This window comes from Lontra canadensis, unplaced genomic scaffold (assembly GCF_010015895.1).
Source record: "Lontra canadensis isolate GAN:19392208 unplaced genomic scaffold, GSC_riverotter_1.0 scaffold82, whole genome shotgun sequence".
Taxonomy (NCBI): domain Eukaryota; kingdom Metazoa; phylum Chordata; class Mammalia; order Carnivora; family Mustelidae; genus Lontra; species Lontra canadensis.
The window spans coordinates 4,083,404-4,108,703 of NW_022631076.1; the positions used below are offsets into that span (position 1 = coordinate 4,083,404).

At 37.6% G+C, this 25,300-nt stretch overlaps 1 protein-coding gene across 6 annotated transcripts in view; it reads right to left on the reverse strand.

Annotated features, from left to right (window-relative positions):
* Nucleotides 1-25,300, reverse strand: part of RAB27B (RAB27B, member RAS oncogene family) — a 143,081-nt gene that overhangs the window by 104,161 nt on the left and 13,620 nt on the right. For 2 of the 6 annotated variants that reach the window (XM_032882450.1, XM_032882451.1), the window contains one exon: nucleotides 8,953-9,030. The exons of the other annotated variants lie outside the window; for them this stretch is intronic. In XM_032882450.1, the coding sequence (XP_032738341.1) occupies nucleotides 8,953-8,987 (35 nt within the window). In that variant the 5' untranslated portion in view covers nucleotides 8,988-9,030. The remainder of the gene's footprint in view (nucleotides 1-8,952; nucleotides 9,031-25,300) is intronic. 6 annotated transcript variants of the gene reach the window in all.

The window sequence follows — 25,300 nt, forward strand, 5'->3', positions numbered from 1 at the left end:
GCCATTCAGACCTCAATAATCCATTTGTGGGATCATGTGGCTTGAGTTGGTAACACAGAGGTGGTGAGAAGTGGTCCTACGAGATATATTTTTGATAATATGGGATTTATTAACATGTAGGATTATTGATTTATTGAGATTTTCTTCTTCACTGATACATAAATAAGAAAAGCATTGCTATTTGGAATAGAAAGAGTAATGTGGCAACTCAGTAGTTGTTACTACCTAAATAGAGGCATGAACCCAAATTACGATTTACAAACAGTTGTATCCAGGCAGAGGAAGTAAGAGCCCTTTTCCACTTTTTAATATTTGGTGTTTCTTATCTGATGTTTTTTATTAAGTAAGCTTATGACAATATATTTTATTGCAATTCAAATAAAGCAAAATTCTAAACAACAAAATTCTTTGAACAACAAAGGGGTTTGGGGCACCAACCCCATTCAGCTGAAAATCCAGGTATAAATTTTGACTTTCCCAAAACTTAATTATTAATAGCCTACTGTTGACCAGAAACCTTACTGATAACATGAAGTTGACTAACATGTATTTTGTTTGTTGTATGTATTATATACTGTATTCTTACATAAAGCAAGCTAGAGGGAAAACAATGTCCTTAAGAAAATCATAAGGAAGAAATAATGCATCTAAAGTACGATAATGAATGTATTTATTGAAAAAAGATCTGTGTACAAGTGGACCACGTAGTTCAAACCCATGTTGTCTGAACTGACAAAAGTCAACAGGAAATTGTTCTGAGAACAGGAAATACAGTCACACGACAAGGATAGATAAATGTATTACATTTCTTATGCAAACACTAGAACCAAAACAACCCTGTATTCTGATTCACTGCATCTATTTGCATGGAAATCTTTTTCTTTAGGGAAGAAAACTGATCTCACCCATCTATGAAGAAAGCAAACTTAACAACTTAAAGAGCCTTAGGAGTTGGGCTTAGCTGGAAAAATAATAATGAGAATCAATATGAACTTCTAAGTGCTTTGGTAACAGTTTCAGCTGAAATCTTGATTTACTTCCCAAGCTATAACCTCAGGGAGACAGGACAGGCAGGGAAAATGAAGGAAATGAAATACTATAAATTATTCCCATTGCAGTATCAGATCCTCAAGCAAATTTCCCAGTACTCAGTACAATATCAAGACCAAGTAAGCCTCTCATTTAATCATTTCCTCTCTTTGGACTTTCCCTATTGATTTGACAATGGTCTCTGGTTATTTATTTATTTCCTAAAGAATATTCCATATCCTGAGATTGGCATCCAAAGACCTCTTGTCTAACACTCAAACTTTGTCCTCCTTTCATAAGAGAACTCAGGGCTCTAGTTAAAGACATTCAATGTCCCTCCAAACATGGTATCCTCCTAATACTTCACCACAGGCATTGTAGTATGGATATCACTTCCTTTCACTGAAAAAAACACTGGTCTGACAGCAGCTTGTGAGTAGCTAACTAGAAATATCTTTATTATAAGTCTTTTTAAAAATTGAAGTATAATTGACATAATAAGATATTAATTTCAGGCATATAACATAATGATTCAATATTTGCCTACACTGTGAAGCAATCACCATAAAAAAAGTCTAGTTACCATCTATTACCATCCATACAAAAATTTTTTTCTTGTGATGAGAACTTTTAAGATTTACTCTCCTGGCAATTTTCAAATATGCACTACAATATTATTAACTGCTGTCACCATCCTGTATAATATATCCCCGTAACATTAATTTTACAACTTGAAGTTTTATAACTCTTGACCCCATTCATCCATTTTTCCCAGTCTCCCAACCCCATCCACTCTGGCAACCACCATCTGTTCTCTGTATCTATGAGTTTTATTTTGTTTCTTCATTTGTTTTGAAACTCCATGTATAAGTGAAATCATATTGTATTTGTCTTCTGTATGACTTATTTCACTTAGCATAATACCCTCAAGGTCCATCCTTGTAAATGGCAAGATTTTGTTCTGTTTCATGGCTGAGTAGTATTATAGTGTGTGTGTGTGTGTGTGTGTGTGTGTGTGTGTGTGTGTGTATACACACCACATCCTCTTTCTCCACTCAACCTTCAATGGGCTCAGCTTGTTTCCACATTTTGGCTATTGTAAATAATGCTGCAATGAATATAAAGGTATATATAATATTTTTGAATTAGTGTTTTCATTCTTCTTCAGATAAATAGAAATTCTGGATCATACAGTAGCTCTATTTTTAATTTTGTGGGAAACTTCCATGTTGTTTTCCATAGTGGCTGCACCAATTGACATTTCTACCCATAGTACACAAGGGTTCCTTTTCTCTGTAGCCTTTTCAATACTTACTATTTCTTGTTTTTTTGATAGTAGCCATTCTAATAGGTATGAGGTGATAGCTCATTGTGGTTTTCATTTGCATTTCCCTGAGACGGTGATGTTGAACATCTTTTCATGTGCTCATTGGCCATCTGTATGTCCTTTTTGGGAAAATGTCTATTAAGATCCTCTGTCCATTTTTAAATCAAATTGGCTTTATTTATTTATTTATTTATTTATGCTCTTGAAGTGTATGAGCTCTTTATATATCTTGTATATTAGCCCCTTATCAGATAAACAATTTGCGAATTTTTTCTCCCTTGCAGTGCATTACCTTTCCATTTCATTGATTTTTTTTTTTTCTGTTGCTGTGCAAAAGCTTTTTAGTCTTATGTACTCCTACTTGTTTATTTTTGCTTTTGCTGTCTTTGATTTTGGAGTCAGATCCAAAAATTCATCACCAATACCAATTAATGTGAAAGAGCTCACTTTCTATGTTTTCTTCTAGGATTTTTGTTTCAGGTCTTACATGCAAGTCTTTAATCCATTTTTAGTTCGTTTTTGTATATGGTGTAAGAAAGTGGTCCAGTTTCATTCTTTTGCATGTGACTGTCCCATTTTCCCAAAACCATTTATTCAAGAGACTGTCTTTCCCCATTGCACATTCTTGCCTCCTCTGTCATAAACTAATTGGCCATATATGCATGGCTTTATTTCAGAGCTCTCCATTCTGTTCTATTAATCTATATGTCTGTTTTATGCCAATTCCATATTGTTTTGATTACTTAGCTTTTCAGCCTAGTTTGAAATCAGGGAGAATGATGTCTTTAGATTTGTTCTTTCTCTAGGTTACTTTGGCTATTTGGGGTCCTCTGTGGCTTTACACAAATTTTAAGATTGTTTGTTCTGTTCCTGGGGAAAAAATGCCACTGGAATTTTTATTGGGATTGCATTGACTCTGTAAATTGCTTTGAGTAATATAGACATTTTCACAATATGAATTCTTCCAGTCCATGAACATTACATAACTTTCCATTTTTGTGTGTGTCTTCAACTTCTTTTATCAATGTCTTATAGTTTCCAGAGTACAAGTTTTTCACCTCTTTAGTTAACTTTATTCCTAGGTATTATTTTATGCAACTATAAATGGGATAATTTTCTTAATTTCTTTTTCTGATAGTTTAATTGTTAGTATATAGAAGCACAACAGATTTTTGTATATTGATTTTATACCCTACAGTTTAGTAAATTTATTAGTTTTAACAGTTTTTTGGTAGTGTATTTAGAGTTTTTTATATATAAAATCATGTCTGCAAATAGTGACAGTTTTACTTCTTTTCCAATTTGGATGTCTTTTATTTCATTTGCTTGCCTAATTCCTCTGGCCAGGACTTTTAATACTATGTTGAATAAAAGTGACAAGAGTGGGCATCCTTGTCTTGTTCATGATCTTAAAGGAAGCTCTTTCAGCTTTTCACTCTTGAGTATGATGTTGCTGTGGACCAGTCATATCTGGCTTTTATTATGTTGAGTTACATTCCCTCTTTACCGAAATTTGTTTGGTTTTTGTCATAAATGGATGTTGAATTTTGTCAAATCCTTTTTCTACAACTACGGAGATGATCATATGAAATCCATTTGTTTTGCTAATGTACTGTATCATGATGATGAATTTGCAAAATGTTGAACCATCCATTTAACCCTAAAATAAATCCCAGTTGATCATGGTGTATGATCCCTTTAATGTATTGTTGAATTCCGTTAGCTAAAATTTTGTTGAGGATTTTGACTATCTATCTTCATCAGGGATATTGACCTACAATTTTCTTTTGTGGTGTTCTTGTCTGGTTTGGTATCAGTGTATGCTGACTTTGTGAAATTACTTTAGAAGTGTAATCTTTGAATGTTTGGCAAAATTGATCAGTAAGGCCATCTGGCCCTAGACTTCTGTTTTGTTGGGAGGTTTCAGATTGTGACTCAGTTCCCTACTAGTCATCAGTCTTTTTATTTTTTTAACAAATGGGTTTTTTTTTTTTAAGTCTTTATTTATTTATTTATTTGAGAGAGAGAGAGAGCACACGAGCAGGGGCAGAGGAAGAAAGGGAAGCAGACTCCTCTGCTGAGCAGGGCGCCTGACATGGAGCTTGATTCCAGGAACCTGGGGTCATGACCTGAGCTGAAGGCAGATGTTTAACCAACTGAGCTACCCAGGCACCCCTAGTAATCAGTCTAATAGGATTTTCTTTTTCTTTTTTTTTTTTTTAAGATTTATTTATTTATTTGACAGACAGAGATCACAAGTAGGCAGAGAGGCAGGCAGGGTGGGGGAGAAGGAGGCTCCCCCCTGAGCAGAGAGCCCAATAAGGGGCTCGATCCGAGGACCCTGAGATCATGACCCAAGCTGAAGGCAGAGGCTTAACTCACTGAGCCACCCAGGTGCCCCAGGACTTTCTACTTGTTTATAATTCAGTCTTTCTAGATTATCCGATTTATTGGTGTATAATTGTTTATAGTAGTTTCTTATGATCCTTTCTATTTCTGTGATATTAGTTGTAACCTCTCTTTTAACTACTTTTAAGTTCTAAGTTAAAGTAGTAAATAAGTTAAGTAGTTAAAAGAGAAGTTCATTCATTGGTTTTTTTCATTGTCTGTTAGTATCTACTTCATTTATGTCCACTCTGATCTTTGTAATTTCCTTTCTTCTACTATGTACTTCATTTGTTATTCTTTTTCTAGTTCCTTTAGGTTAAAATTAGATTGTTTACTTGAAATTTTTCTTATTTCTTGGTGTAGGACTATATCTTCCTTAATAGAAGTGCTTTTGCTGCATCCTACAGATTTTGATATGTTATATTTACATTTGTCTCAAGGGGTTTTTATTTCTTCTTTGATTTTTTGTTATTGTGGACTCATGGGTTGTTCAGTAGCATGTTGTCTAATCTCCACATATTTGTTCCTAGGGGGCACTTCCAGACCAGGTCTTTTACAGTTCAGTGGGATCAGCAGGGTTTACAAGTATAGTCCCACATGATCATACATATTTGCATACTTTAAAAGCTGATCTCTGAGGATCTGGCTTCCAATCAGCATAAAACTGGTGTTAATTGAGATCCCCCCTTTTAGAACACTGACAAGTCTTGGTACACCCTCAACAACTGTGATCTACCAAGAACAAATCAGGCCACTTCAATAATCACAAAGGTTTGAGAGACAACCAAGAACTAGAGCAAGGTTGAACTATAAGTTTCATCGCCTACACAAGGCCACTCCTTCAAGACTGAGAGAGGTAGCTATTTTGCCTAACACAGACAAAAATAAAACACAAAGAGTCAAACAAAATGAGGAAACAGAGGAATATGTTTCAAATGAAAGCCAAAGATACAAACCTTAACGATAAGTAATTTACCTGATAAAGAGCTTATTGCCCAACTACTGTGTGCAAAGGTCAGTGCTACTCATTGATAGAATACACAATTTTTTTAAAAAATGAAAAAGAAATGTTTGCTTGCCTCGGGTCAGAATATGACAATAGAAACCGGTGCTAGGTTTGTACTTAATTATATAATTCCAGAGCTATAGAGAGAACTTTGAAGTCTTCTGACCCCCTTCCCCCCACAAATTTATTTCACTAACTCATATCACTAACTCTTGTTTGTTGCTTGAATATTTGTCCCTACTTCACATACTATAGAGCACATTAGAATCAACAGCCCAATATCTTAATTTTAGGGACAAGATAAATGAGAATAATTTGTCCAGAGTGATATAGAATGAACTTAGGGAAAAAATTAATATTAGAAAGCAACAGGGTCCCTTAGCTATATTTCTTTCTCTGTTTTTTTATTTGGTTTTGGTCATTTGCAAGCTCAAGAGAGGTTCCTTGGTCTACTAATCTCCCAACCTTTGAGGCCCATCTCAGATGACCCTGTATTTAGGAAGCTTTCCTGATTCTTCCCAAACTTGATATATATTTTCCCTATTATTTGTTTATAACATATTTCAGTTATTTCTCTTACTGAATTTTGCACTGTATTTATTTGGATGCTTATTTAATTTCCTTTACTGAGTTGTCAGTTCCTCAAAGGTAAAACCTTTATCTGTTTTATTTTCAGATTGTCCACAGTTATTAACATAATACCAAAACATAATGGTTTTCATAAGTATTTGGTAAATTGAATGAAATTCTTTAGAGATTATCCACATATGTACCCGTTCTGTAAATTACAGTAAAGACAGTTTCTGAATCAAATGACCAGGGAATTGACAACAATTTTAATTGTCATGCCTCCAACTAGAAACTGGATTTAAGGGGCACCTGGGTGGCTCAGTTGATTAAGCATCTGGGATTAAGCCCCTTATCAGGTTCTCTGCTCAGTGGGAAGTCTGCTTCTCCCTCTGCCCTTCCCCCTGTTTGTGCTCCTTCTCAAATGAATAAATAAATAATCTTAAAAAGAAAGAAAGAAAGAAAGAAAGAAAGAAAGAAAGAAAAGAAAAGAAACTGGATTTAAGAATACTTGGTTATTATCTAATAGAGGGCAAAGCACTGCCTGGAAAACACAAGAAAAACTTAGGTTACAAAGACATCCATTAATCTTACACCTAACATTCCCCAGATTCTTCAAAAAGTAGTTCTTTGTTCTAAAAATCCTTCCTCCTTCCCCAGAGAAAAGGAAGACCCTACATTCACTGAGTCACAACTGGTTTCACAAAAGGATTTCTCCCTGTTTCAAAGGAATAACAAGATTAGTGACAGAAAAGTGCAATTCTTGATTTATGCTGGGTTTCCTACAGCATGACATCCTTTCCAAAGAAGATGGCATTGCTATTTCTTTGTAGGGGATAGAGGAGGGCAGAGGAAAATTTGATAAATAATCAAATGAACACTCTGAGGAAAGCATTCGAGAAAGCCAATTGGATGAGTTAGGGAAAGACATAAATCAAAACTATAAAGGAAATTTTAAAAGGATCATCTATGTTTAACTAAAATGCCAGAGGTTTTAGGCACTAAATTTTATTTTGGATCAAATCATTCAAACAGGTGAGCTACATGTAGAAGTCAGAGCCTTTGCACTAACTGGTGGAACAATTTGAGTTAACATAAAATTTAAATGGATTTTTGGCAGGTACAATAATTTCATTTAAATGTCCAACAGCTTTTAATCTACCGAATATTATGAAAAAGAATCATTTCTTGGTTCAGATGTGCTTTATGTTTTATTGTTGACTCAGATGTACAGTGTAGATGATATTAATAACCACCTTTATAGATTTTACATGACTTAAAGCAACACTGTTCCATTGGAAATATGGAAAAAGAGCAAGGCCAGAACTTTAGAGCTTAGTGATAAGAGTCAAGTTTATGTACATAAGCTTTGGGAAAATTGAGATATGAAGAATAAGATTACTAAATAATGACATACTTGCTGCACTTAAAAATAGATAATAGTACCTGAAAAAAGTATCAATTCAATAAAAATCAGTCACTGTTTATTGAGATTCTGCTCCATTTAAGGTATAATCTGGATAGCTATTTGCCAGGGATAGAGCCCAAGGAAGAATCATTCATTCTTTCTGATTCATAGTCCAAATTAGAGTGGACCTTCCTAGGTATAATATGGTGAGTATGCATGGCAAGGTTTAGAGAAATGCCAAATCTGGGGTGAGGAACCATCAAGTTATGGTTGGCTAGTATTTCTTCATCACATCTCAAAACCGGACACATTACTGGTAGTTTGAACCAGTTTCTGTGTCACTCTGAGTATATGTGTGTGAGATAGATAAAAAGATATAGTTTTTATTTCCTTGTTCTCCAAGTATCTGTTTTTCTTCCCTACTTTTTGTATCAATGTATTTACAAACACTAATGCAGATGTGATTGCTTGCAAAAAAAAAAAAAAAACTTTACAGTATCACCTCTTTCTCATTTGGAAATGATGATTTGTGTGTGTGTGTGTGTGTGTGTGTGTGTGTGTGCATTACCTAGTGCCATCCAGATTATTAAATAATTGGGTCATATCTCATACTTTCATATGCAGACAAATTGCATATGTGTTATGTTAAGAGTCATCCATAAGAAGATTTGCTACAAATGCAATGAAGCATAAATTTCAGGCCCCCTTACTTGCCTAGGATAATCAAAACATCATGGATTTTGCTAAAAGTACAAAACTACAGTCTTCACTGCCACTGGTGAAGAACACTGTCAATTTCCATTATGACTTTTCCTCTGTCATGTTTCCTCTCCTATCAGACATATATAAGTGGCCATGAGTATTGGGGGCACATGACAAGGGAATGTTGAGTTGAAAATTGGCCATTTTAACTACAATTTACAGTCTGGGTATTTACAATATCCTGACTTCATATACATGAAAAGCACTTTCTTTAATCTCCTTAACAGCATTTATTAAAGATCTGAGAGAATATTCACATAAACAACTAACTGAAGATTAAACAAAAGTGATAATGAGCATGATGAAATCAATCAAGTATCAAGAAGAGGACTGTAACTAAAAAAATAAAAATAAAAATAAATTTAAAAAATTATCACACATTAAAAAAAAAAGAAGAGGACTGTAACAAAACATCAGATTAAAAAAATTTTCTGCCAAAAGCAACAATTTATTGAGAAGAAATACCTTTTAGAGAGATGTAATGAATCAATGCTCTTCATAGTTGGATAATTTAATTAATGAAGAGGTACAAATCCATCAACTCTGGAAAAAGATTTAAATTTCTTTTTCAGATTTCACACAAAATATGGATGGCAACAAGTATAACACAAAACTCAGAACTCACAAAAGTCATTACAATAAGGACATCAATGACAAACTGGTAAATGAATATCACCAATTTTTTTTTTTTTTTAGATTTACTTATTTGACAGAGAGAGAGAGAGAGAGCACAAGCAGGGGGAGCAGCAGGCAGAGGGAGAAGCAGGCTCCCCTCTGAGCAGAGAGCCCCATGCACTTGTTCTCAGTACCTCAGGATCATGACCTGAGCAGAAGGCAGACACTTAACCAGCTGAGCCACCCAAGCGCCCCCAAAATCAATTTAAACAGCACTTCAGATTTGATACTGCACAAGAAAACCTAAAATACCTTAAAAAGTATAGATAAGGAAACCTAGGAGAGGTTTACCAAATTTGTTTACAATTCTATAAATTTGTATCACGCTACCAAAAAAAAGGTGTGAAGCTAAAAAAAATTCTTTTTGACATAACCAGTTACATACATTTGTGTATATATGCCAGCCTGTGCACACATGCAGATTCTGATCAATTATGCTAATAGAGACCAAATTATCTTTCTATTCCTTCCATTAAAAAATGATCTTACAAATTTTATCATATAAAGAACATAAAGCCAAAAAAAAACCTCATAGAAAAATAAGGTGTCAATTTATTAATAAAAAAGACGTGTCAATTTATTAATAAAAATATTTCTAGATTTTCTGTTTGTTTCTTGTATTTTTCAGATTTTAGAAGACAACATTTCTTGTGGGTTTTTTTTTTGTCATTTCAGATAATTATTTGCTTCCATATCTAATTTTGTGTTCATAATTAATTAATTTATAATCAAATGAAAGAGGCTTCCCCCAGAATTATAAGTTTCAGGACACATAAAACCTATTATTTTCCTTTATTACAAGGGTGATTTCAACACCACTATCTTGTTCTTAAATATTTACAAAGAAAAATAAATATGTAACCCTTTTCCATCTCTATGCCATCAAAACACTCTACCTCAGAAATAGATTATACATTTCCCTGCTACCTTTATACAATAGGTTCATATTCAGTTTTTAGTGGGCATACACACAAAAAGATACAGAAATTGATAAAAGTATAAAATTCACAGCTTTCTCGGGAAAGGGTGGATTGAATTTCATACTATCTTTTTCATTATTATACTATCCATTACTTCCTTTCAAATTAAGATGAAAAAGCTTATGGCCAAAAGGTATGTCTAACTGCAAATATTACATAAGGAAATAGTCCTTTAATTAATAACCAAGAGACAAGTTGCAGTGGTTAGAACCCACTCAGATGTTCCACAGAAACACCTCCTCTGCTGTCCCCAGGAAGTTCTGATTTTATCTGCAGATTTTGCTTCCAACTTACCCTGATACTAGCTCAGGTTTCCATGGGATCCCAGGATTTCTGTTTTGTTCTGACTCTGGTGTCCTTGGAATACTTGTGATAGGCCTGCTTTCTTACTCTGCTCATGCTTCACGTGTTGATTTTTGTGTATAGCTCTTAACTGAGATTTTGCCTGTTCCTGCTCTGAGACCAGGACTGCTGGGTATGGGTTCCCCTTAAACTAGCCTAGGAGCTTAATGGCCCTATGCCCATGGCTCTATCCTGACCCCTAGCGCCCACTGCAGAAACCACCCTATCGGAAGCCCCTACCGATGGTGGGCCTTATCGGATGGATCTGGTTGAATGATCTAAATGAAGATGAGCCCAGTAATTTTTTACTGGTACGAAGTATGAAACAGAAATAAAGAAATTTCTGAAAATTAAGATGATGGAACAGGAAATTCATCCTCTCTTAAGCAAAAGGAAGTTTCTCAACTGACCTTGGTAATTCATTCCCGTATCTTCACCTTCCTTCTTCATCCGTTCATTTAAAATGAGTATCTGGCAAAGCGCTAAGGTAAACTGGACACATTTCCATCACAGGGTGGCCTAGAGCTCACCCTTGTCTGGACTCATAAATACATTCAGCCTGGAAGGCGGCAGAGGAGGTGTCTGTCCAACAACACAGTTCTGGAGTGAAAAGCCATAGCATTCCCTTACTTGTCACATTGAACATGTAGTTCCAAATAAGAGAGTGGTTGGTTCCCATGCTAATTAAAAAAACAAACAAACAAAAAAAAACCTAACATTTTAGAGTCTGGAAAAACTGAACGAGCATTTGGTGTTCTGAATGACTATAGGATGTAGAGTCACTGAAATAGCTTTGAGACCTAATCAGTTAGGAGCACTGTGGAATGGAAAGAAAAAAGTTCCAGCTGAAAGAGGACCAGACAGTAGACATAAAGAAAAGGAGGTAACCATGTCAATGATTGCAAGGAAAAATAAAATGGTACTTTCATGTTGTACTTCTGTTACTTGAAAAAAATATGTCACTGGAGGTTGGTAACTTCTTGATTGTTCTTGTTGAATTTTGTATGGTAGAGGTCATGTTAATTAATTAGTCAACAGACCAATTATCATCTCACACATTCTTCAATAGATTGATAACACTACTCAGTTATCATTCTTACTCCTCAGTGGGAGATGTTTTCACTTTCATAAGAAACAAAAGAACTGCAGATAGGCAATACTACTAGATCTGTCTTGAAATGGCCAAGGAAATAAAGTCGCTATTAATGGATTGAGGTCTCTGTGAGTTCATTGTTTTTGATTTTATGCAGGGCTCTGAACAAAGAACAGGTTGTAGTGACACTGTTATTTGTTTTCCCTGTAATATTCAGTGTCCCCTTGTATAATATCTTTCTATGACCATTACCCATTGACATCTAGATTACTTGTTTACAGATTCATTTGGCTTAAGGAACTCTGATGGCTCTGCTGGAATAGGGGCATTTGCTATTATTGGCTTTTCCTAGCAGGAACTCACACGGAATGTACATAAAGATGGGGGATGTGGGGTCAGACCAGGCATCTGCACAATAACACCACTGCTGAGTGGTGATCCCATGCAGTCCATCCTGTTTTCTTGGGCTCTCCTTAGCTCCAAAGAAGGTAAATGCCAACACACTTAGAAGGATGAAGACACCTGTGAAAGCCTACAGAAATGTTTGTTTTAGAGAAAAACCTAGGGGAGGATATGACAAATAAATAAACAATAAAAATATTTAACAAATAATGTACAGAACTGATGCGTGGCTTTACCCATTTTCTTCTGGAGCTGACAATCTGTCTAGTACTGTGCTAAGCATTTCAGACATATTACCTCCTTCAACGTTCACAACCAACTTGGGTACAGAGGAAGAAACAGTTGCCAGAGGAATTAAAATGCCCAAAGCCAAAGGACATCAAGTAACCAAGCCTACAGATCAGAATAAGAGTCTTGGAATGTGTTGCCTGTATGGAGATACACAGATACACAGAGAAAGTGGAGAGGAGAGTGGATAGTTTCGAAAACAGGAGAAGAGCACAAAAATTGCAAGATAAGTAATTATAACTATACATCTGTCATAGCTGTTCCATCCTTGTGGGTGGGGTGAGTATAATGTCTGTCACAGCAGGCCTCTCTCTCCTTCTCTGACAGGAAGGCTTTCAGAGACATCTGGCTGCTTGAAGGAACATAGATGTCTTGATTCCTATGCCTGAGTCAGTTCCCCACCCTAAAATAGGTACTTTTTAACGTTAAAGACAACAAACAAAACCAAACCTATTCCATGATCCCTTCTTTTTTTTTTTTTTAAGATTTTATTTATTTATTTGGCAGACAGAGATTACAAGTAGGCAGACAGGCAGGCAGAGAGAGAGGAGGAAGCAGGCTCTCCAAGGAGCAGAGAGCCCAATGCGGGGCTCGATCCCAGGACCCTGGGATCATGACCTGAGCTGAAGGCAGAGGCTTTAACCCACTGAGCCACCCAGGAGCCCTCCATGATCCTTTTTAGGACTTTTTTGCTAGTTCATTCCTCAAAAGCCACTTAAACAATGTGATTATAGGTTCATATACATGATTTATTTGTACATAGACAATGGGTTTCTTCCCCCACGACTGATTCGGCACAGCAGGTTGCCAGCAGGGATTCCCAATGTTGTCTGCACATTAGAGGAACCACATGAGTGCCTGGGCGCTAGCCCACCACAAGTGAATCACCATCTCTGAGAGAGTGGGTCAACACGTCTTGCTTCATGAAAGTTCCCCAGATGATTCCAGTGGGCTGCCAGTGCTGAGAGTTCCCATGAAGCCTGAATGAAGACAGGTTCATGGCTGAAGTTTACAGAATTATTCAGAAGTGGGCCAACCACACACTATGCTCCCAGCCTCAATTTACACGTGAATTGAACACAGAAAAATTTATAATGGTGTGTTATGAAGTGCTAAGTCAATGCCTGCAAGCAAGAAGAACTTCTTTGACTAGAAGAACCATGTCTTCATCCTCACCGCACAATTTAGGTCCTAGAATGTGAGCCAGATGGGGCCACTGAAGACGACTAAAAACCCCTGACTCGTAGAAACTCTTACTTCGAAGCCCCAGAACTGTTAACTTCAGGAAGGATCTTCCCAGCTCAGCATTTCTCTAATTGCTGTGACTTTTCCCCCAGGTGCCTTCTCACAAACCTGATAGATGTGATGCTCGGTTTTTATGGATTTTCTTTATTCTGTGCCTTGTTAATTTCCTTTCATCTTTTATATCTTCCCTTCTGCATTTGGGTAGTCTTAACCATCTTGTTAGTCATATTTTATGTGATTAGAGAAAATATAATCTACACATTTGCTGCTGATTTCAATATCTTCTGAATTTTTAGACTTGCTTTCCCCATTTCAGTGGATCCCTGAATTCACTATGCTCAAAATCTGAACTTAGATTTTTTTTTTCAACTGCCCCTGTCATCTTATAAGTCCCAAACCTGTATCTCTTGCCTAGATTCCTTTCACCTTCAAATATCTCATTACCTGTGGTGCTCCTCCAGAATGATCCAGGCACCTCAAAAACAAGGTGTCCAAAACCAAGTTGATCATCTTCCTCTTCATGCCTATTTCTTCCCCAAAATTCTGAGTTAGTGTCATAACCACCCATCTAGTTAACTAAGCCAGAACTCAGGGCATCATTCTTGATTTTTCCCTTTACCACTACTTCTCATATCAACCCATCACTAAAAGTTACTAATCTCATCTCCTCTGTATTTCTCCTACCATCCTCTTCAACACTCCCCTCTCAGCCCTAGCTAAGGCTCTTTTCTCTCCCAAGCAGTATTACTGCAATGCGCAAAGCTGCTGGTATTGTCTTTCTCAGATGCATCAGCCATGAAACAGCCAGAAGATAAAATGTAAATTTTATACTGTTCCACTGCTCCCTTAACTGACAGTGTCTCCCCAGGACAAATAAAGTCCTGTGTCTTCAGCTGGCCTTGAATCTTTCTGTGGACGGGCACCTGTCTCTCCTGCTACTCACAGCTTCTAACAGCCTCTGTCTAGGACTCAGTTCTCCAGAAATAATAAATCATTTGCAGTCCCCTCCAACTTGCTTTGTCACCATTGCCTTTGGCTCTCTACCTTTTGTTTGGCTAACTCTGACCTAACATGGAAGACTCACACCTATGTTACATCCTCTTCCAAGAAACTGTATCTTGTCCCCATTGGCTCCCAAGCTTGTCTTTTAATAATATCTATTTAATAATAATTAATTAAATTAATTAATTAATTATTTAATAATATTCTATGCAATTCTCTATCATTAAAGTTAATCCTCCTTCTCCTCTTAGCCTACAATGTAAGCTCCTTGAATTCAGCCACTGTCCTCTGTCAGTAGCTAGACAGAATCTGGCACTCAAAGAAACACTGTGAATTATGAATACCTCTGTGGTACTCGGTATATACTGCTTTCACAGTCCTTATTGCCTTGTACAGTACTTACTGTGTTCTTTCTCTCCCTTTTCAACCAAACTATGACCTCCAGGAGAGCTGTCAAGGACAGTTTTGTGTTCATCTTTGTTCCTTTGGTCTTAACCATATTGCCTGACCATAAATAGTTGCTCTCTCAATGACAGCTGAAAGAAAGGAAGAAACGAGGAAGGGAAAGGAAGGTCCTATCTCCACCTGATGGTTCAGAACCATTAGAAAATGTTAAACCTGAAAAATCTAAGTAAAATGTGTGATATTATCCTTTACTTCTCTACTCAAACAAATGAAACAAACCTTCCTGGAACTTTGAGAGAGAGAGTTCCTATCTTCTCATATCTGAATGGAAATAGAATGTTTGTCTTATAATATTTCAGAGTTGAATCATGATTAAGAGCCTGAAAGGGATCATCAATTTCTAGTAGAAAACTGAAGGAAGTAGTTCCCTTGACAGGTATGAACGGTCAGAGACATACTTGAAAGAATGGCTACTAAGGAAAAATGGAACTTCCGTTGTACATAAATGCAGCATGAGTCGTTTGTCTTTCTAGCTTAAGCACCATGTTGTTGAAAGCACGACACTAATTAATGTAAAATCTCAAATCAATGATTAGGGATTCAAGAATAGTAAGTATTTTTAAGAAGCTTGTCAGGAGGTATTTTAAAACAGTAGATATTTTTTAAAAGCTCAAAGCAAAGGGCATAATTAATAAGTATTAGTCGATTGTGAAAATATAGCCAACATCGTGATAGCTTGCAGGAAAAAAAATATTGTTTGTGGTGTTGTTGGGGAATGCTACGAATACTTAGTAAAATCTTGTTCTTTTCTTCCTTTGCTGTCATCTTTCTGCACGTCCAGAACAGTCACTCATAATTTTAGTCTTTTTGGACTCCCTTATCTCACCTATTTAGTGGCTTTTTAAAAATATTAATATGTTCTCTTTGGAAGTAAAAAAAAATGTTTTTCAGGTTTTTTTGTGCTATTATTTGTAGGTAGATGCGAACTGTAATTTACAGAAGCCCTTTACAATCTCTGTTAGTGCATTTGAGGAGGAGGGTGACTCCTATCAGGAACTGGCAGCTGTCAGCACCTGTCAGGGAAGTCAGGAAGTCAGGGTTTGTGAGCCAAAACTAGGGACTGAGAACATACCAGTGAGTGTTAGACTGGGAGCTAGGACAAGGCATTCAAGCTGGAAGGAAGGCATGAGCTCTGTTGGAGACTGGCTGCCGTTGGTGATGTCCAGCCACTGTTTGTGAAAATGTGATCTCTACCCACCTATGTCAGAGTCCCCTGGGTTGCTGGTTAAAGATCCAGATTTGTGCCTCAACCCAGACCTATGACACCACATTCCTTGAAAGTAGGGCCCAGGAATCTGAATTTGACTAGTCTCCCCAGAGGATTCAGAGGCATGCTACAATTTGGGAACATCTCTTTTAAACCATATACAAAAAGTCTATACCTACAGCCCCTTTCCCTCCCACTCAAAAGAATCACATTATTTTAGGGAGAGCCTTGATTCTGCTTACATAAGGCTACGTGTTTGGGAAATTTTGCATTTTACTAACATGAAATTGTGCCATTCTACATCGTGAATCCCAAAGTGTGTCAAGGCACAGATGTGAGAACTGCCACAAAATTCTGGGAGAATCCAGCTCACTGAATTCCCACAACGGTTACTCTGACTTCTCTACTCAAAAGACTTACCCTTCGGAGCCATCCTCACAGAAAATATGTTAATCCTTATGAGAACTGAGATGATTTTGTGGATGTAATATATTGGAACTTTAAATAGGAAAGAGTCAACCACTGAGAAAGTCTTAATAAAGAGAATATAAAATACTCGAGCTGGAAATTCTAATTTCACAATCTAATAACTAGCATTGACTATGAAATCCATGAATATTTTGGAATGTCATAATTATTTGGTAGGCAGGGTGTGGGAAGCAAAAAGAATTTAAATGAACTCATACACGGGTGTATGCAGACACCCACACATACACACACAAACATACAAAACAGAAACAGCAAGAACTATCATTCACTTTTGTTTTAAAATCCTCCCACATTCTTTAGACTGAATCATCCACTGTGGTTTTCTATAAGACACCATAAGCTATCACTGGCAATTCATAACATGTTCATGACAAAATGGCAGGGCTCTTATCCATTTTGATAAGGTTTTTATTTTCTTTACATTTAAAACTAAAACTCCCATCAATGGATTCAAAGGCTTTTGCTGCTTTTAACCACATCACCTGGAAGAAGGAAGCCATGATTATTAACAACCCCTATTATATTAACTTGTGTTTGTTTGTAATACAAATTACAAATTTGTAGGTAATACAAAGACTGTGAGATATTGGGCTAGCCAACCTTGGTCGTTGGTATTGGAAAGGAAAATGAACCTACAGGACGCAGTCTGTCTTTTAGAAGTAAAACTAGAAGACAAATCAGAAGTAGCTTAAGCCTATAGAGGATTTGAGATTGGGGGAAAGGGGTATATGAAATAGACAGCTGGCTGGGAGAGCCAAACCCAAACATGGAAATTTTGTCTTGGCTAGTCTGATGGAATGTTACAGGGGAATATGAAGCAGATGCACATTTCTCAGTTTCATGGAGATCTGAGAAGTGGACAGACAGCTCAAGGAGAGACTGATTTTATTTTATTTACAGGGAAACACTAAAATCTCTGCACTGTGTCTCTTTGCTATTAGGAAGCCATCTGCCTCCTGTCCTCCAAGCCAGGATTCTTAGATAAAGGTTGGTTTATGTAATAAGTTGAGAATAAGTTACTTGGAGTAAAACCATTGTGGAAAGACAGGCATACAAAAAGTGAATTGGGGATTGAGCATAACAGTAACTGTTATGCAGTAAGCACTTAGTACACATCACCCATTTTGCTAAATGTTTTACATGTAGTAATTTCACCTTCTATGTAACCACGGGATGAAGGTACAGCTCTTCTCAGTTGTTCAGATGCTGAAACAAAGGCTAATTCATGTAGCTAATTCATAGCAGGTAGGTGATACAGCGAAGGTTTACACTCGGTCTGATTTTTCGAGTCCTCTGTCTCCACCGCAAGCTCGAATGCCTCCAAAAACGGAGTGTTAATCATGTAAAGAGCAGCAAGTGTAAGATTTCTATACCTACAAGCGACTCTGATCTACATAAAATAAGTTTATGTTTAAGACTTACAAAGTTTCAGGAACATTTTCAAAGATTAAGGTATGACCCACGTGGAAATACTTCAAAATAGGTCTTTCAAAATTATCAATATCGCTGAGGGCTCAGGCCTTCCACAGAGCTTCCCAATAGCAACAGCTATATCGAATAACATTCCTGCTGTCCAGACACCAACGTCAACTTCCTGGTTTTTATCTTATCCAATCAGCAATTAAGATTCTTACCTAATACCTGGGGCCTCACTTAAGTTTATTTTTGCCATCTAATAACCATGCTGTAATCTTCCTTCAAGTTCTCCCCCAGTTGGGGACTATTTCTTTCTTTAGAAGAACCGCTACTAATTTCACTCTTCTCAAAGACCAAAACTACTAATGGACTTCATCGTCTGCCCAATCTCCTTCTAGCTTCATTTCATATATCAACACCTTCTGAACCTCTCACATCCAGTGAGATACTCTCCTCTCTATGCTCCCACAGGATTTCGCACATAAATATCCCATGGCTTGTGCCTCATACTTCTAGACAGCTGTGGTCCATGTGCCATTGCCCCAAAGAGACTGCATCTCCAATTCTGTATCTGTCCTCACCAGCATGGTGGGCAACACATGACCATCTCTCAATAAATATTTGTCAACTGACTGACTGAATGAACAGCTTCAATGACTCCTTTTGAAGTATTATTATCTGATGACATTGGTCCTGACCTTCTATGCCTTCAGTAAAAGGAGACAAGTGACAAGTCTAGATTTTGGGGGATGAGATACAGGGTCACCTATGATCTGTACCTCACAATTCCAGCATTATCGGTGAAGTCCAAATGGTAAAGGAAAAAAATGGCTTTTATGTTCTCATAGATTTCTTGATCACATTTTGAAATAAAAATAACTACAAACCTTGTCCTGAAATGAGGTAGGAAAAGGAAAAGGAATATTAAAGATCTATATCTGTTGATCTTCCTGTCTGGATCCAATATGAGCTGCCATAAAGATGTACATTTAGCCGAGGCTCAAAAGCCTTCAAATGAAGGAAATCATTCTATTTAATTAACATGACACCTGTTCACTGTTTTAAGTGATACAAATGGTCAAGAGCCCAGACACAGGCACGTTGCTTGGCACAAATTCTCTCAAGGGATGTTTGCCATATCAATTATGTCAGAATTACTCCTCCACCTACTGGTTTTAATCACTACTCTCTCTCGTCTGGATTATTTTGACAGTCTTGGAACTGGTCTCTCTGCTTCTACTCTTGCTCCCTTGCCCTCACCACCTCTGCTAATGGCTTCCCATCTCCCTGGGCAGACAGGTCACGGTTCCACAAGATTATTCATGCTATCCACTCTGGTTGTCTCTTGTGTATGTGATCTCACCTCCTATAATCCTCCTCTCTTTTTTCTAGCTATATTTACCTCCTTGCTCTTCTTGAACATGGCAAACACAGTCTCATGCAAGGCCCCAGGGCACTTACCATTTACCAGTTACCATTCTTCTGCCTTCTGGGCTCTTTCCTGCATTTGTCATCTGTGTGGCCCATTCACCCATTAAGCTCGAGTCTCTGCCTAAGGAACACATGCTCAGGGTTTCCTTCCCTCACCACTCTCAGGGCCCCTGCTCTTCACGAATTATCCCATCTGACATACCCTAGATGCATTTGTGTATTTTTGGTGTTCTATCCAGAACTCCAGGATAGCAAGGATTCTATCACCGGTCCCTAACAGAGGACCTGGTTCATAGTAGGCACTCAACAAACAAATAATAAATAATAAATAACAAATAACAATAATAATATATAATGCCTCTGTGTAAAAAGCATATAATTCAGTTTGTTAAGAGGATATAAAGTGTTGAAAACAGATAACAGCTAAGTAGCATGATACTTGAATAAGTCATATGGTTGTAGTATAGAATGAAGGGTCAGAGAGGTCATAATTTGTATCAAAAATGAGTTTGGGGTGTCTGCATGCTTAAAATTATGCCATATAGGGCCAGGAGGGAAAATTATTCTGTTTCTGCCTAGAGGCTGAGAATCCCTTCCCATACCGAGGAGAGCAGGTTCTCAGAGGCTTCCAAAAGTAGTACAGGGTTGGACTATCCTATCAAAACTTGTCCTCATGATTTGACATGAATGCAAAATTGATAGGGTTGTCTTGCACACTTTTGAGGAAATGAGACCTACCATTGACGCCTGGGATATGGCCACCAACTGCAGAGGAAACCAGAATGTTATACAATAGGAGTCATTGGCCTTGAGATTCAAGTTGTCAGTCTCCTCCTCTGGCTTGACTCCAGGGATTAGCTGTGCTCCCTCTCTGACAGTCTAGAAACACAGAAAATGGGGAAGCCAGATTGGCTTCCACCTACCACTCAGCTGTCTTCAGGGCACCTGTTTTTATAATTACTTGCTTTATACTCAGAAAATGCAAATAAACTTGATTATTAACAGATGCAAAACACAGAAACGAAGGCAAATCTATTGCAGAAATAGCAGATGAAATCTAGGTAAATGAGTTAAGAATGGGTTAAGCGACCTTATCCTTTTTAATATTTGTGTATTCGACCGTAACTTCTTCCTGCCTTCCATCATTATAAATTCTGATAATTCTGTACATATTCTTGGGGGTTTTAAAAAACAAGCTAGGATGCTTATAAACTCAGAAAGATGAAACTACCTCCAGAAATTTTAGCTACAAAATAAACTGCATTCATAACAGTGACTCCAACCCTGAGCCACCCACCATTCTGACTCAGAGAAGAGCTTCTCCTGTACTTTCCTAGGAGATGTTCCGAGAAGTATATACTTTCCTCCAGGGTGACAAGTCACCTTTACAAGCAATAGCCTTGGAAAGGTTTTGTCCTGGGTCATTTGCCCTACTCAGAAAAAGAAGACTGTTTCAGATTCCTTTGTCCTTTCAAGATTTACAGGTGAAAATCTTCACTCTTCAATGAAAAGCTGCATTAACATTTACACTGAAACACCTTTAGTCGCATCACAAGCCTTCAGGCTAAAATCAATCCTGCAAAACTGATTTTTGCCAGAAGGAAGGATGTCAAAATTCCCAGAGCTTATTTTCATGGGTAGTTAAACTCTAGAAATGTCTTCAAAATTTGAAGAGGCCTTGAGTTCTTACCAACTGCCACCTTCTGCCTCTAGGCAAGAGGTGAACTAAGTCAGCAAGGCTGAGAGGTGGGTCACTTTCTAATTAGCCAAAGGGCTTGCTTTGGCGTATTCAGTAAGGCTGGGACGCTGCATGGAAGCTTCGCCTGGTCACCCTCCAGAGGTGACATGCTCACCCATGTGGCTTGCCAGACATATATATATTATAAGCTAGATGTACAACAGTGCATGTAGTATACAAACTTTTGTGTAACCAAAGGGGAGGAAAGAATTGAAGTGCGTATGTGTCTGTATTGGCACAGAGAAATATGGAGTGTGGCACAGAGAAATATGGAGTGGATAACAGAACCAATTCACTGTAGGGAGCAGAGCTATGGCGAACTTGACAGGTGAGGAGAGCAATGCAGCTCAGTCTTCTTGGTGCAGCCTTATTGTTTGAGTTCTGAACCATGAAAATGTACTACTTATTCAAAATTTCACAAGGTCCTGTAGGGAGATACAGCCTCCCTTAATAATATTTAATTTTGTTTTGTCTTTGAAAATAATTGTGATACAGCCTGGCTCTTTGTTTTTTTGTGCCAAGGGTATTATTCAATATTCATCACTTCCAAAGACATGCTTCTTAATGAGGGAACAGGAGGACTGGCTGAAGACAAACACAAGCTGACACTCCCCAACCTCCCCCCCCACCCCACCCCCCACTCCTGGGTGGGATTTGTGGGATAGTCTTCCAGGAAGCTCCCAAGTGTCTTCCTGTTAATGCCTTGCTAGAGGGGAAAACATCTGAACTTGACAAAGGAGAGGCCTCCAGTATTTTGCAGGTCCTCCTTAAGTTCTTTTGAAAACCTCCCTTTTTGCTTACTTTTTCCTTACTTCCCCCGACCCCATAGTATATAATCAGGCGCCCCTCACATCCCAGAGCCGGTCTTTCTGCCCCCAGGTCCTGTCCCCAGGCTTTAATAAAACCACCTTTTTGCACCAAAAATTGCCTCAAGAATTCTTTCTTGGCTGTAGGCTCTGACCTCACCCCACCAAGCCTCCCCTACATTCAAAAACTATATTATTAAGAAAGTAGACCACAATTAAATTATTATCTTGACCAAAAACCTACATAGGATTTATGGAAAATAAAATCCAAGTTTTTAATCTTGTCATTTTTTTTTCCTGCCGAATTTCTCAGCTTTCTTCTACTAATAAAAATGCACCAGAAATAGTATTTCTCTCTACATTTCATCATTTGTATTATTAATTGATTTTTTAAATTACCATTTAGTGAGAGGCTACCATGTTCTGGTGTATATATCCTAATCTTTACATTTCACAGACAAGGTAAACAGGACATTTAAGTGACTAAGTCAACACGTACTGAGATCTGCCTGATTAGAAAGCTCTCACTCTTGTCCACAGGATCATTTTATGCCCTCCCAAAGCACTGTATCTACTTGAAAGTAAGTGATACATTGTCTGGAGATGTTTCACTGCGAAGCTGAGGAAATTCGGGCAGGCATCTTATAAATGAAAAATTGGAAGTTCCTTTTTCCTTTCCAGCTCTAACATCCAGATGAGTTACGCTACATTGCAGCCAATAATGAGAATGGGTTCTGGAAATGTGTGTTAAAAAAATGATCTGACTGCTGAAATGTTTATCCAATGGATGAAAGAATGTCTTTTCATTCCTTCCTAACCCTGAGGCTCTATAACTCTATACAGACATCCAAGGACTTGGGAGGACAATGTCTATGAATCATTTCATTATCCAAAGGACTAGTTAATAAAAAGAGTAAGATAAAATCACTCTTACAAAGATCCTCAGTATTGCTGCCTTCTGTAGAATCAATCAAGTAATGAAATTTTCATAATATTAGCCATGGGATGGATTCTTCCTCTAGTCATGAATTTGTCACCAGACCATGCACAAACCATAAAAGACAAAAAAAATAAAAAAGAAGAAGAAGAAGATGGTGTTGGGGAAGTTCATCAAGAGGATGTGACTACCAGTTGACCCAAGAGCTGAACCCAGGTGACTGGAGGCTTCTCACCCACTCCCCTGTCCTGGGAATATAGGTTCTGCCCACCATCCCCACACTAGAAGCCAGTTTCAAGGATTCAGCCTGGAGAGAGCATTGTGCTGTTGAGACCATCTGGGCAGTGACTGAACACAACTAAGCCTTTAATATTCTGGTAGGCAGGTGAAGAAGTCTTGTAGCCACAAGAGGAGCCTGGTGTGAAAATTCCCTCACTTGTTGAAACTGCCACCTACCTTATGAGTGGTCTGCCTATGGTCTCACCTTCTCGCCCTCTGTGTATAGGAGCCCATTTCAGATTTCACCTGGGGAACTCTCAAGGTGAGAAATAACAAAAGGTACTGTGAAGTGTGTAAACCTGGCGATTCATAGACCTGTACCCCTGGGGCTAATAACACATTATATGTTTATAAAAAATTTTTTTTTAATTATAAATAATAATAATAATAATAAAGAAATACAAGGTAAATGACAATATCATTTTGACTATATCAAAATTAAAACTGCTGTCAGTAACTTATAAAAGTGAAAAAGAAAAAAAGAAAAAGAAAAAAAAACTATACATACTCTCTCCATACAATTCAGCAATCGTATTCCTTGGTATTTACGCATGTGAACTGAAATTTTATGTTCACACAGAAACCAGCTCATGGATGTTTATAGACACTTTATTCATAACTCCTAAAACTTGGAAGCAACCAAGATGTCCTTCAAATAGATGAATGAATAAATAAAGTGTGCTACATACAGGAAATGGAATATTATTCAGCACTTAAAAAAAAAAAGCTATCAAGCCATGAAAAGACATGGAGTAACCTTAAATGCATATTACTAAGTGAAAGAAGCCAATCTGAAAAGTCTACAGACTATCTGATTCCAACTATGTAGAAAGTAAAAAGATCAGTGGATGCCAGGGGTTGGAGTGAGGAAGGAGGGATAAAGAGGTAAATAAAGCACAGGGAATTTTAGGGCATTGAAAATACTCTGTATGATACCATAATGGTGGATATGTGTCATTGTACATTTGTCCAAAGCCAAACAATGTATACACCAACAGAGAAACCTAAGGCAAACTGTGGACTTTGGGTGATTATGATGTGTCAATGTGGGTTCATCAACTGTAACAAATGTACTACTTTGTAGGGGGATGATAGTAATGGGGAAGGATGGGGGCGCCTGGGTGGCTTGGTTAGTTGAGTGTTCAACTCATGGTTTTGGCTAAAGTCATTATCATTGGATTGAGCCCTGGGTTGGGCTCTGTGCTCAAAGTCTTCTTGTGGATTCTCTCCCTCTGCCGCTTTCCCCATTCTTTTTCTCTCTCTCAAATAAATAAATCTTTAAGAATAATAATAATGGATTGTGCATAAAGATTTTGCATGTGTCAGGGCATGGGCTATCTGGGAAATCTCTGTATCTTCCTTTCCATTTTAAACTACTCTACAAAATAAAGTCTTCAAAAAAAAAAAAAGACAAGTCAACAAATGAGAGAACATATTTGCAATACAAATATCTTACCAAGGATTTGTATCCAGAATGCATATAGAACTCTTACAACTCTATGAAAAGTAACTTAACACAAAAGTGGGCAAAAGATTCGAACAGATAACCTCCCAGAAGATAAGCAAATGTGTAATAAGCCCATGTAAAGATGGTCAACACCATTAGTTTACTGGAGAAATGAACATTAAAATTATAATGAGATCCCACTACCCACTCGCAGGAAGGACTAAACTTAGAAACATTAATAATACCAGGTGTACATGAGAATGTGGAGAAATTAGAACTTGCATACATTTCTTCTGGACAAGTATAATGCAGCAAGTACTTTGGAAAACCATTCACCAGCTTCTTACAACATGAAATGCACACTTACAGAGCTTAGCAATTCCACTCTGAGGTACTCACCAAGAGACGTAAAAACCTACTTCTACACAAAGACTTGAAATCAAGGTTTATAGCGGGGCACCTGGGTGGCTCAGTCAGTTAAGCTGCTGCCTTTGGCTCAGGTCATGATCCCAGAGTCCCAGGATCTAGCCCCTCATCAAGCTCCCTACTCTGTGGGGAGTCTGATTCTCCC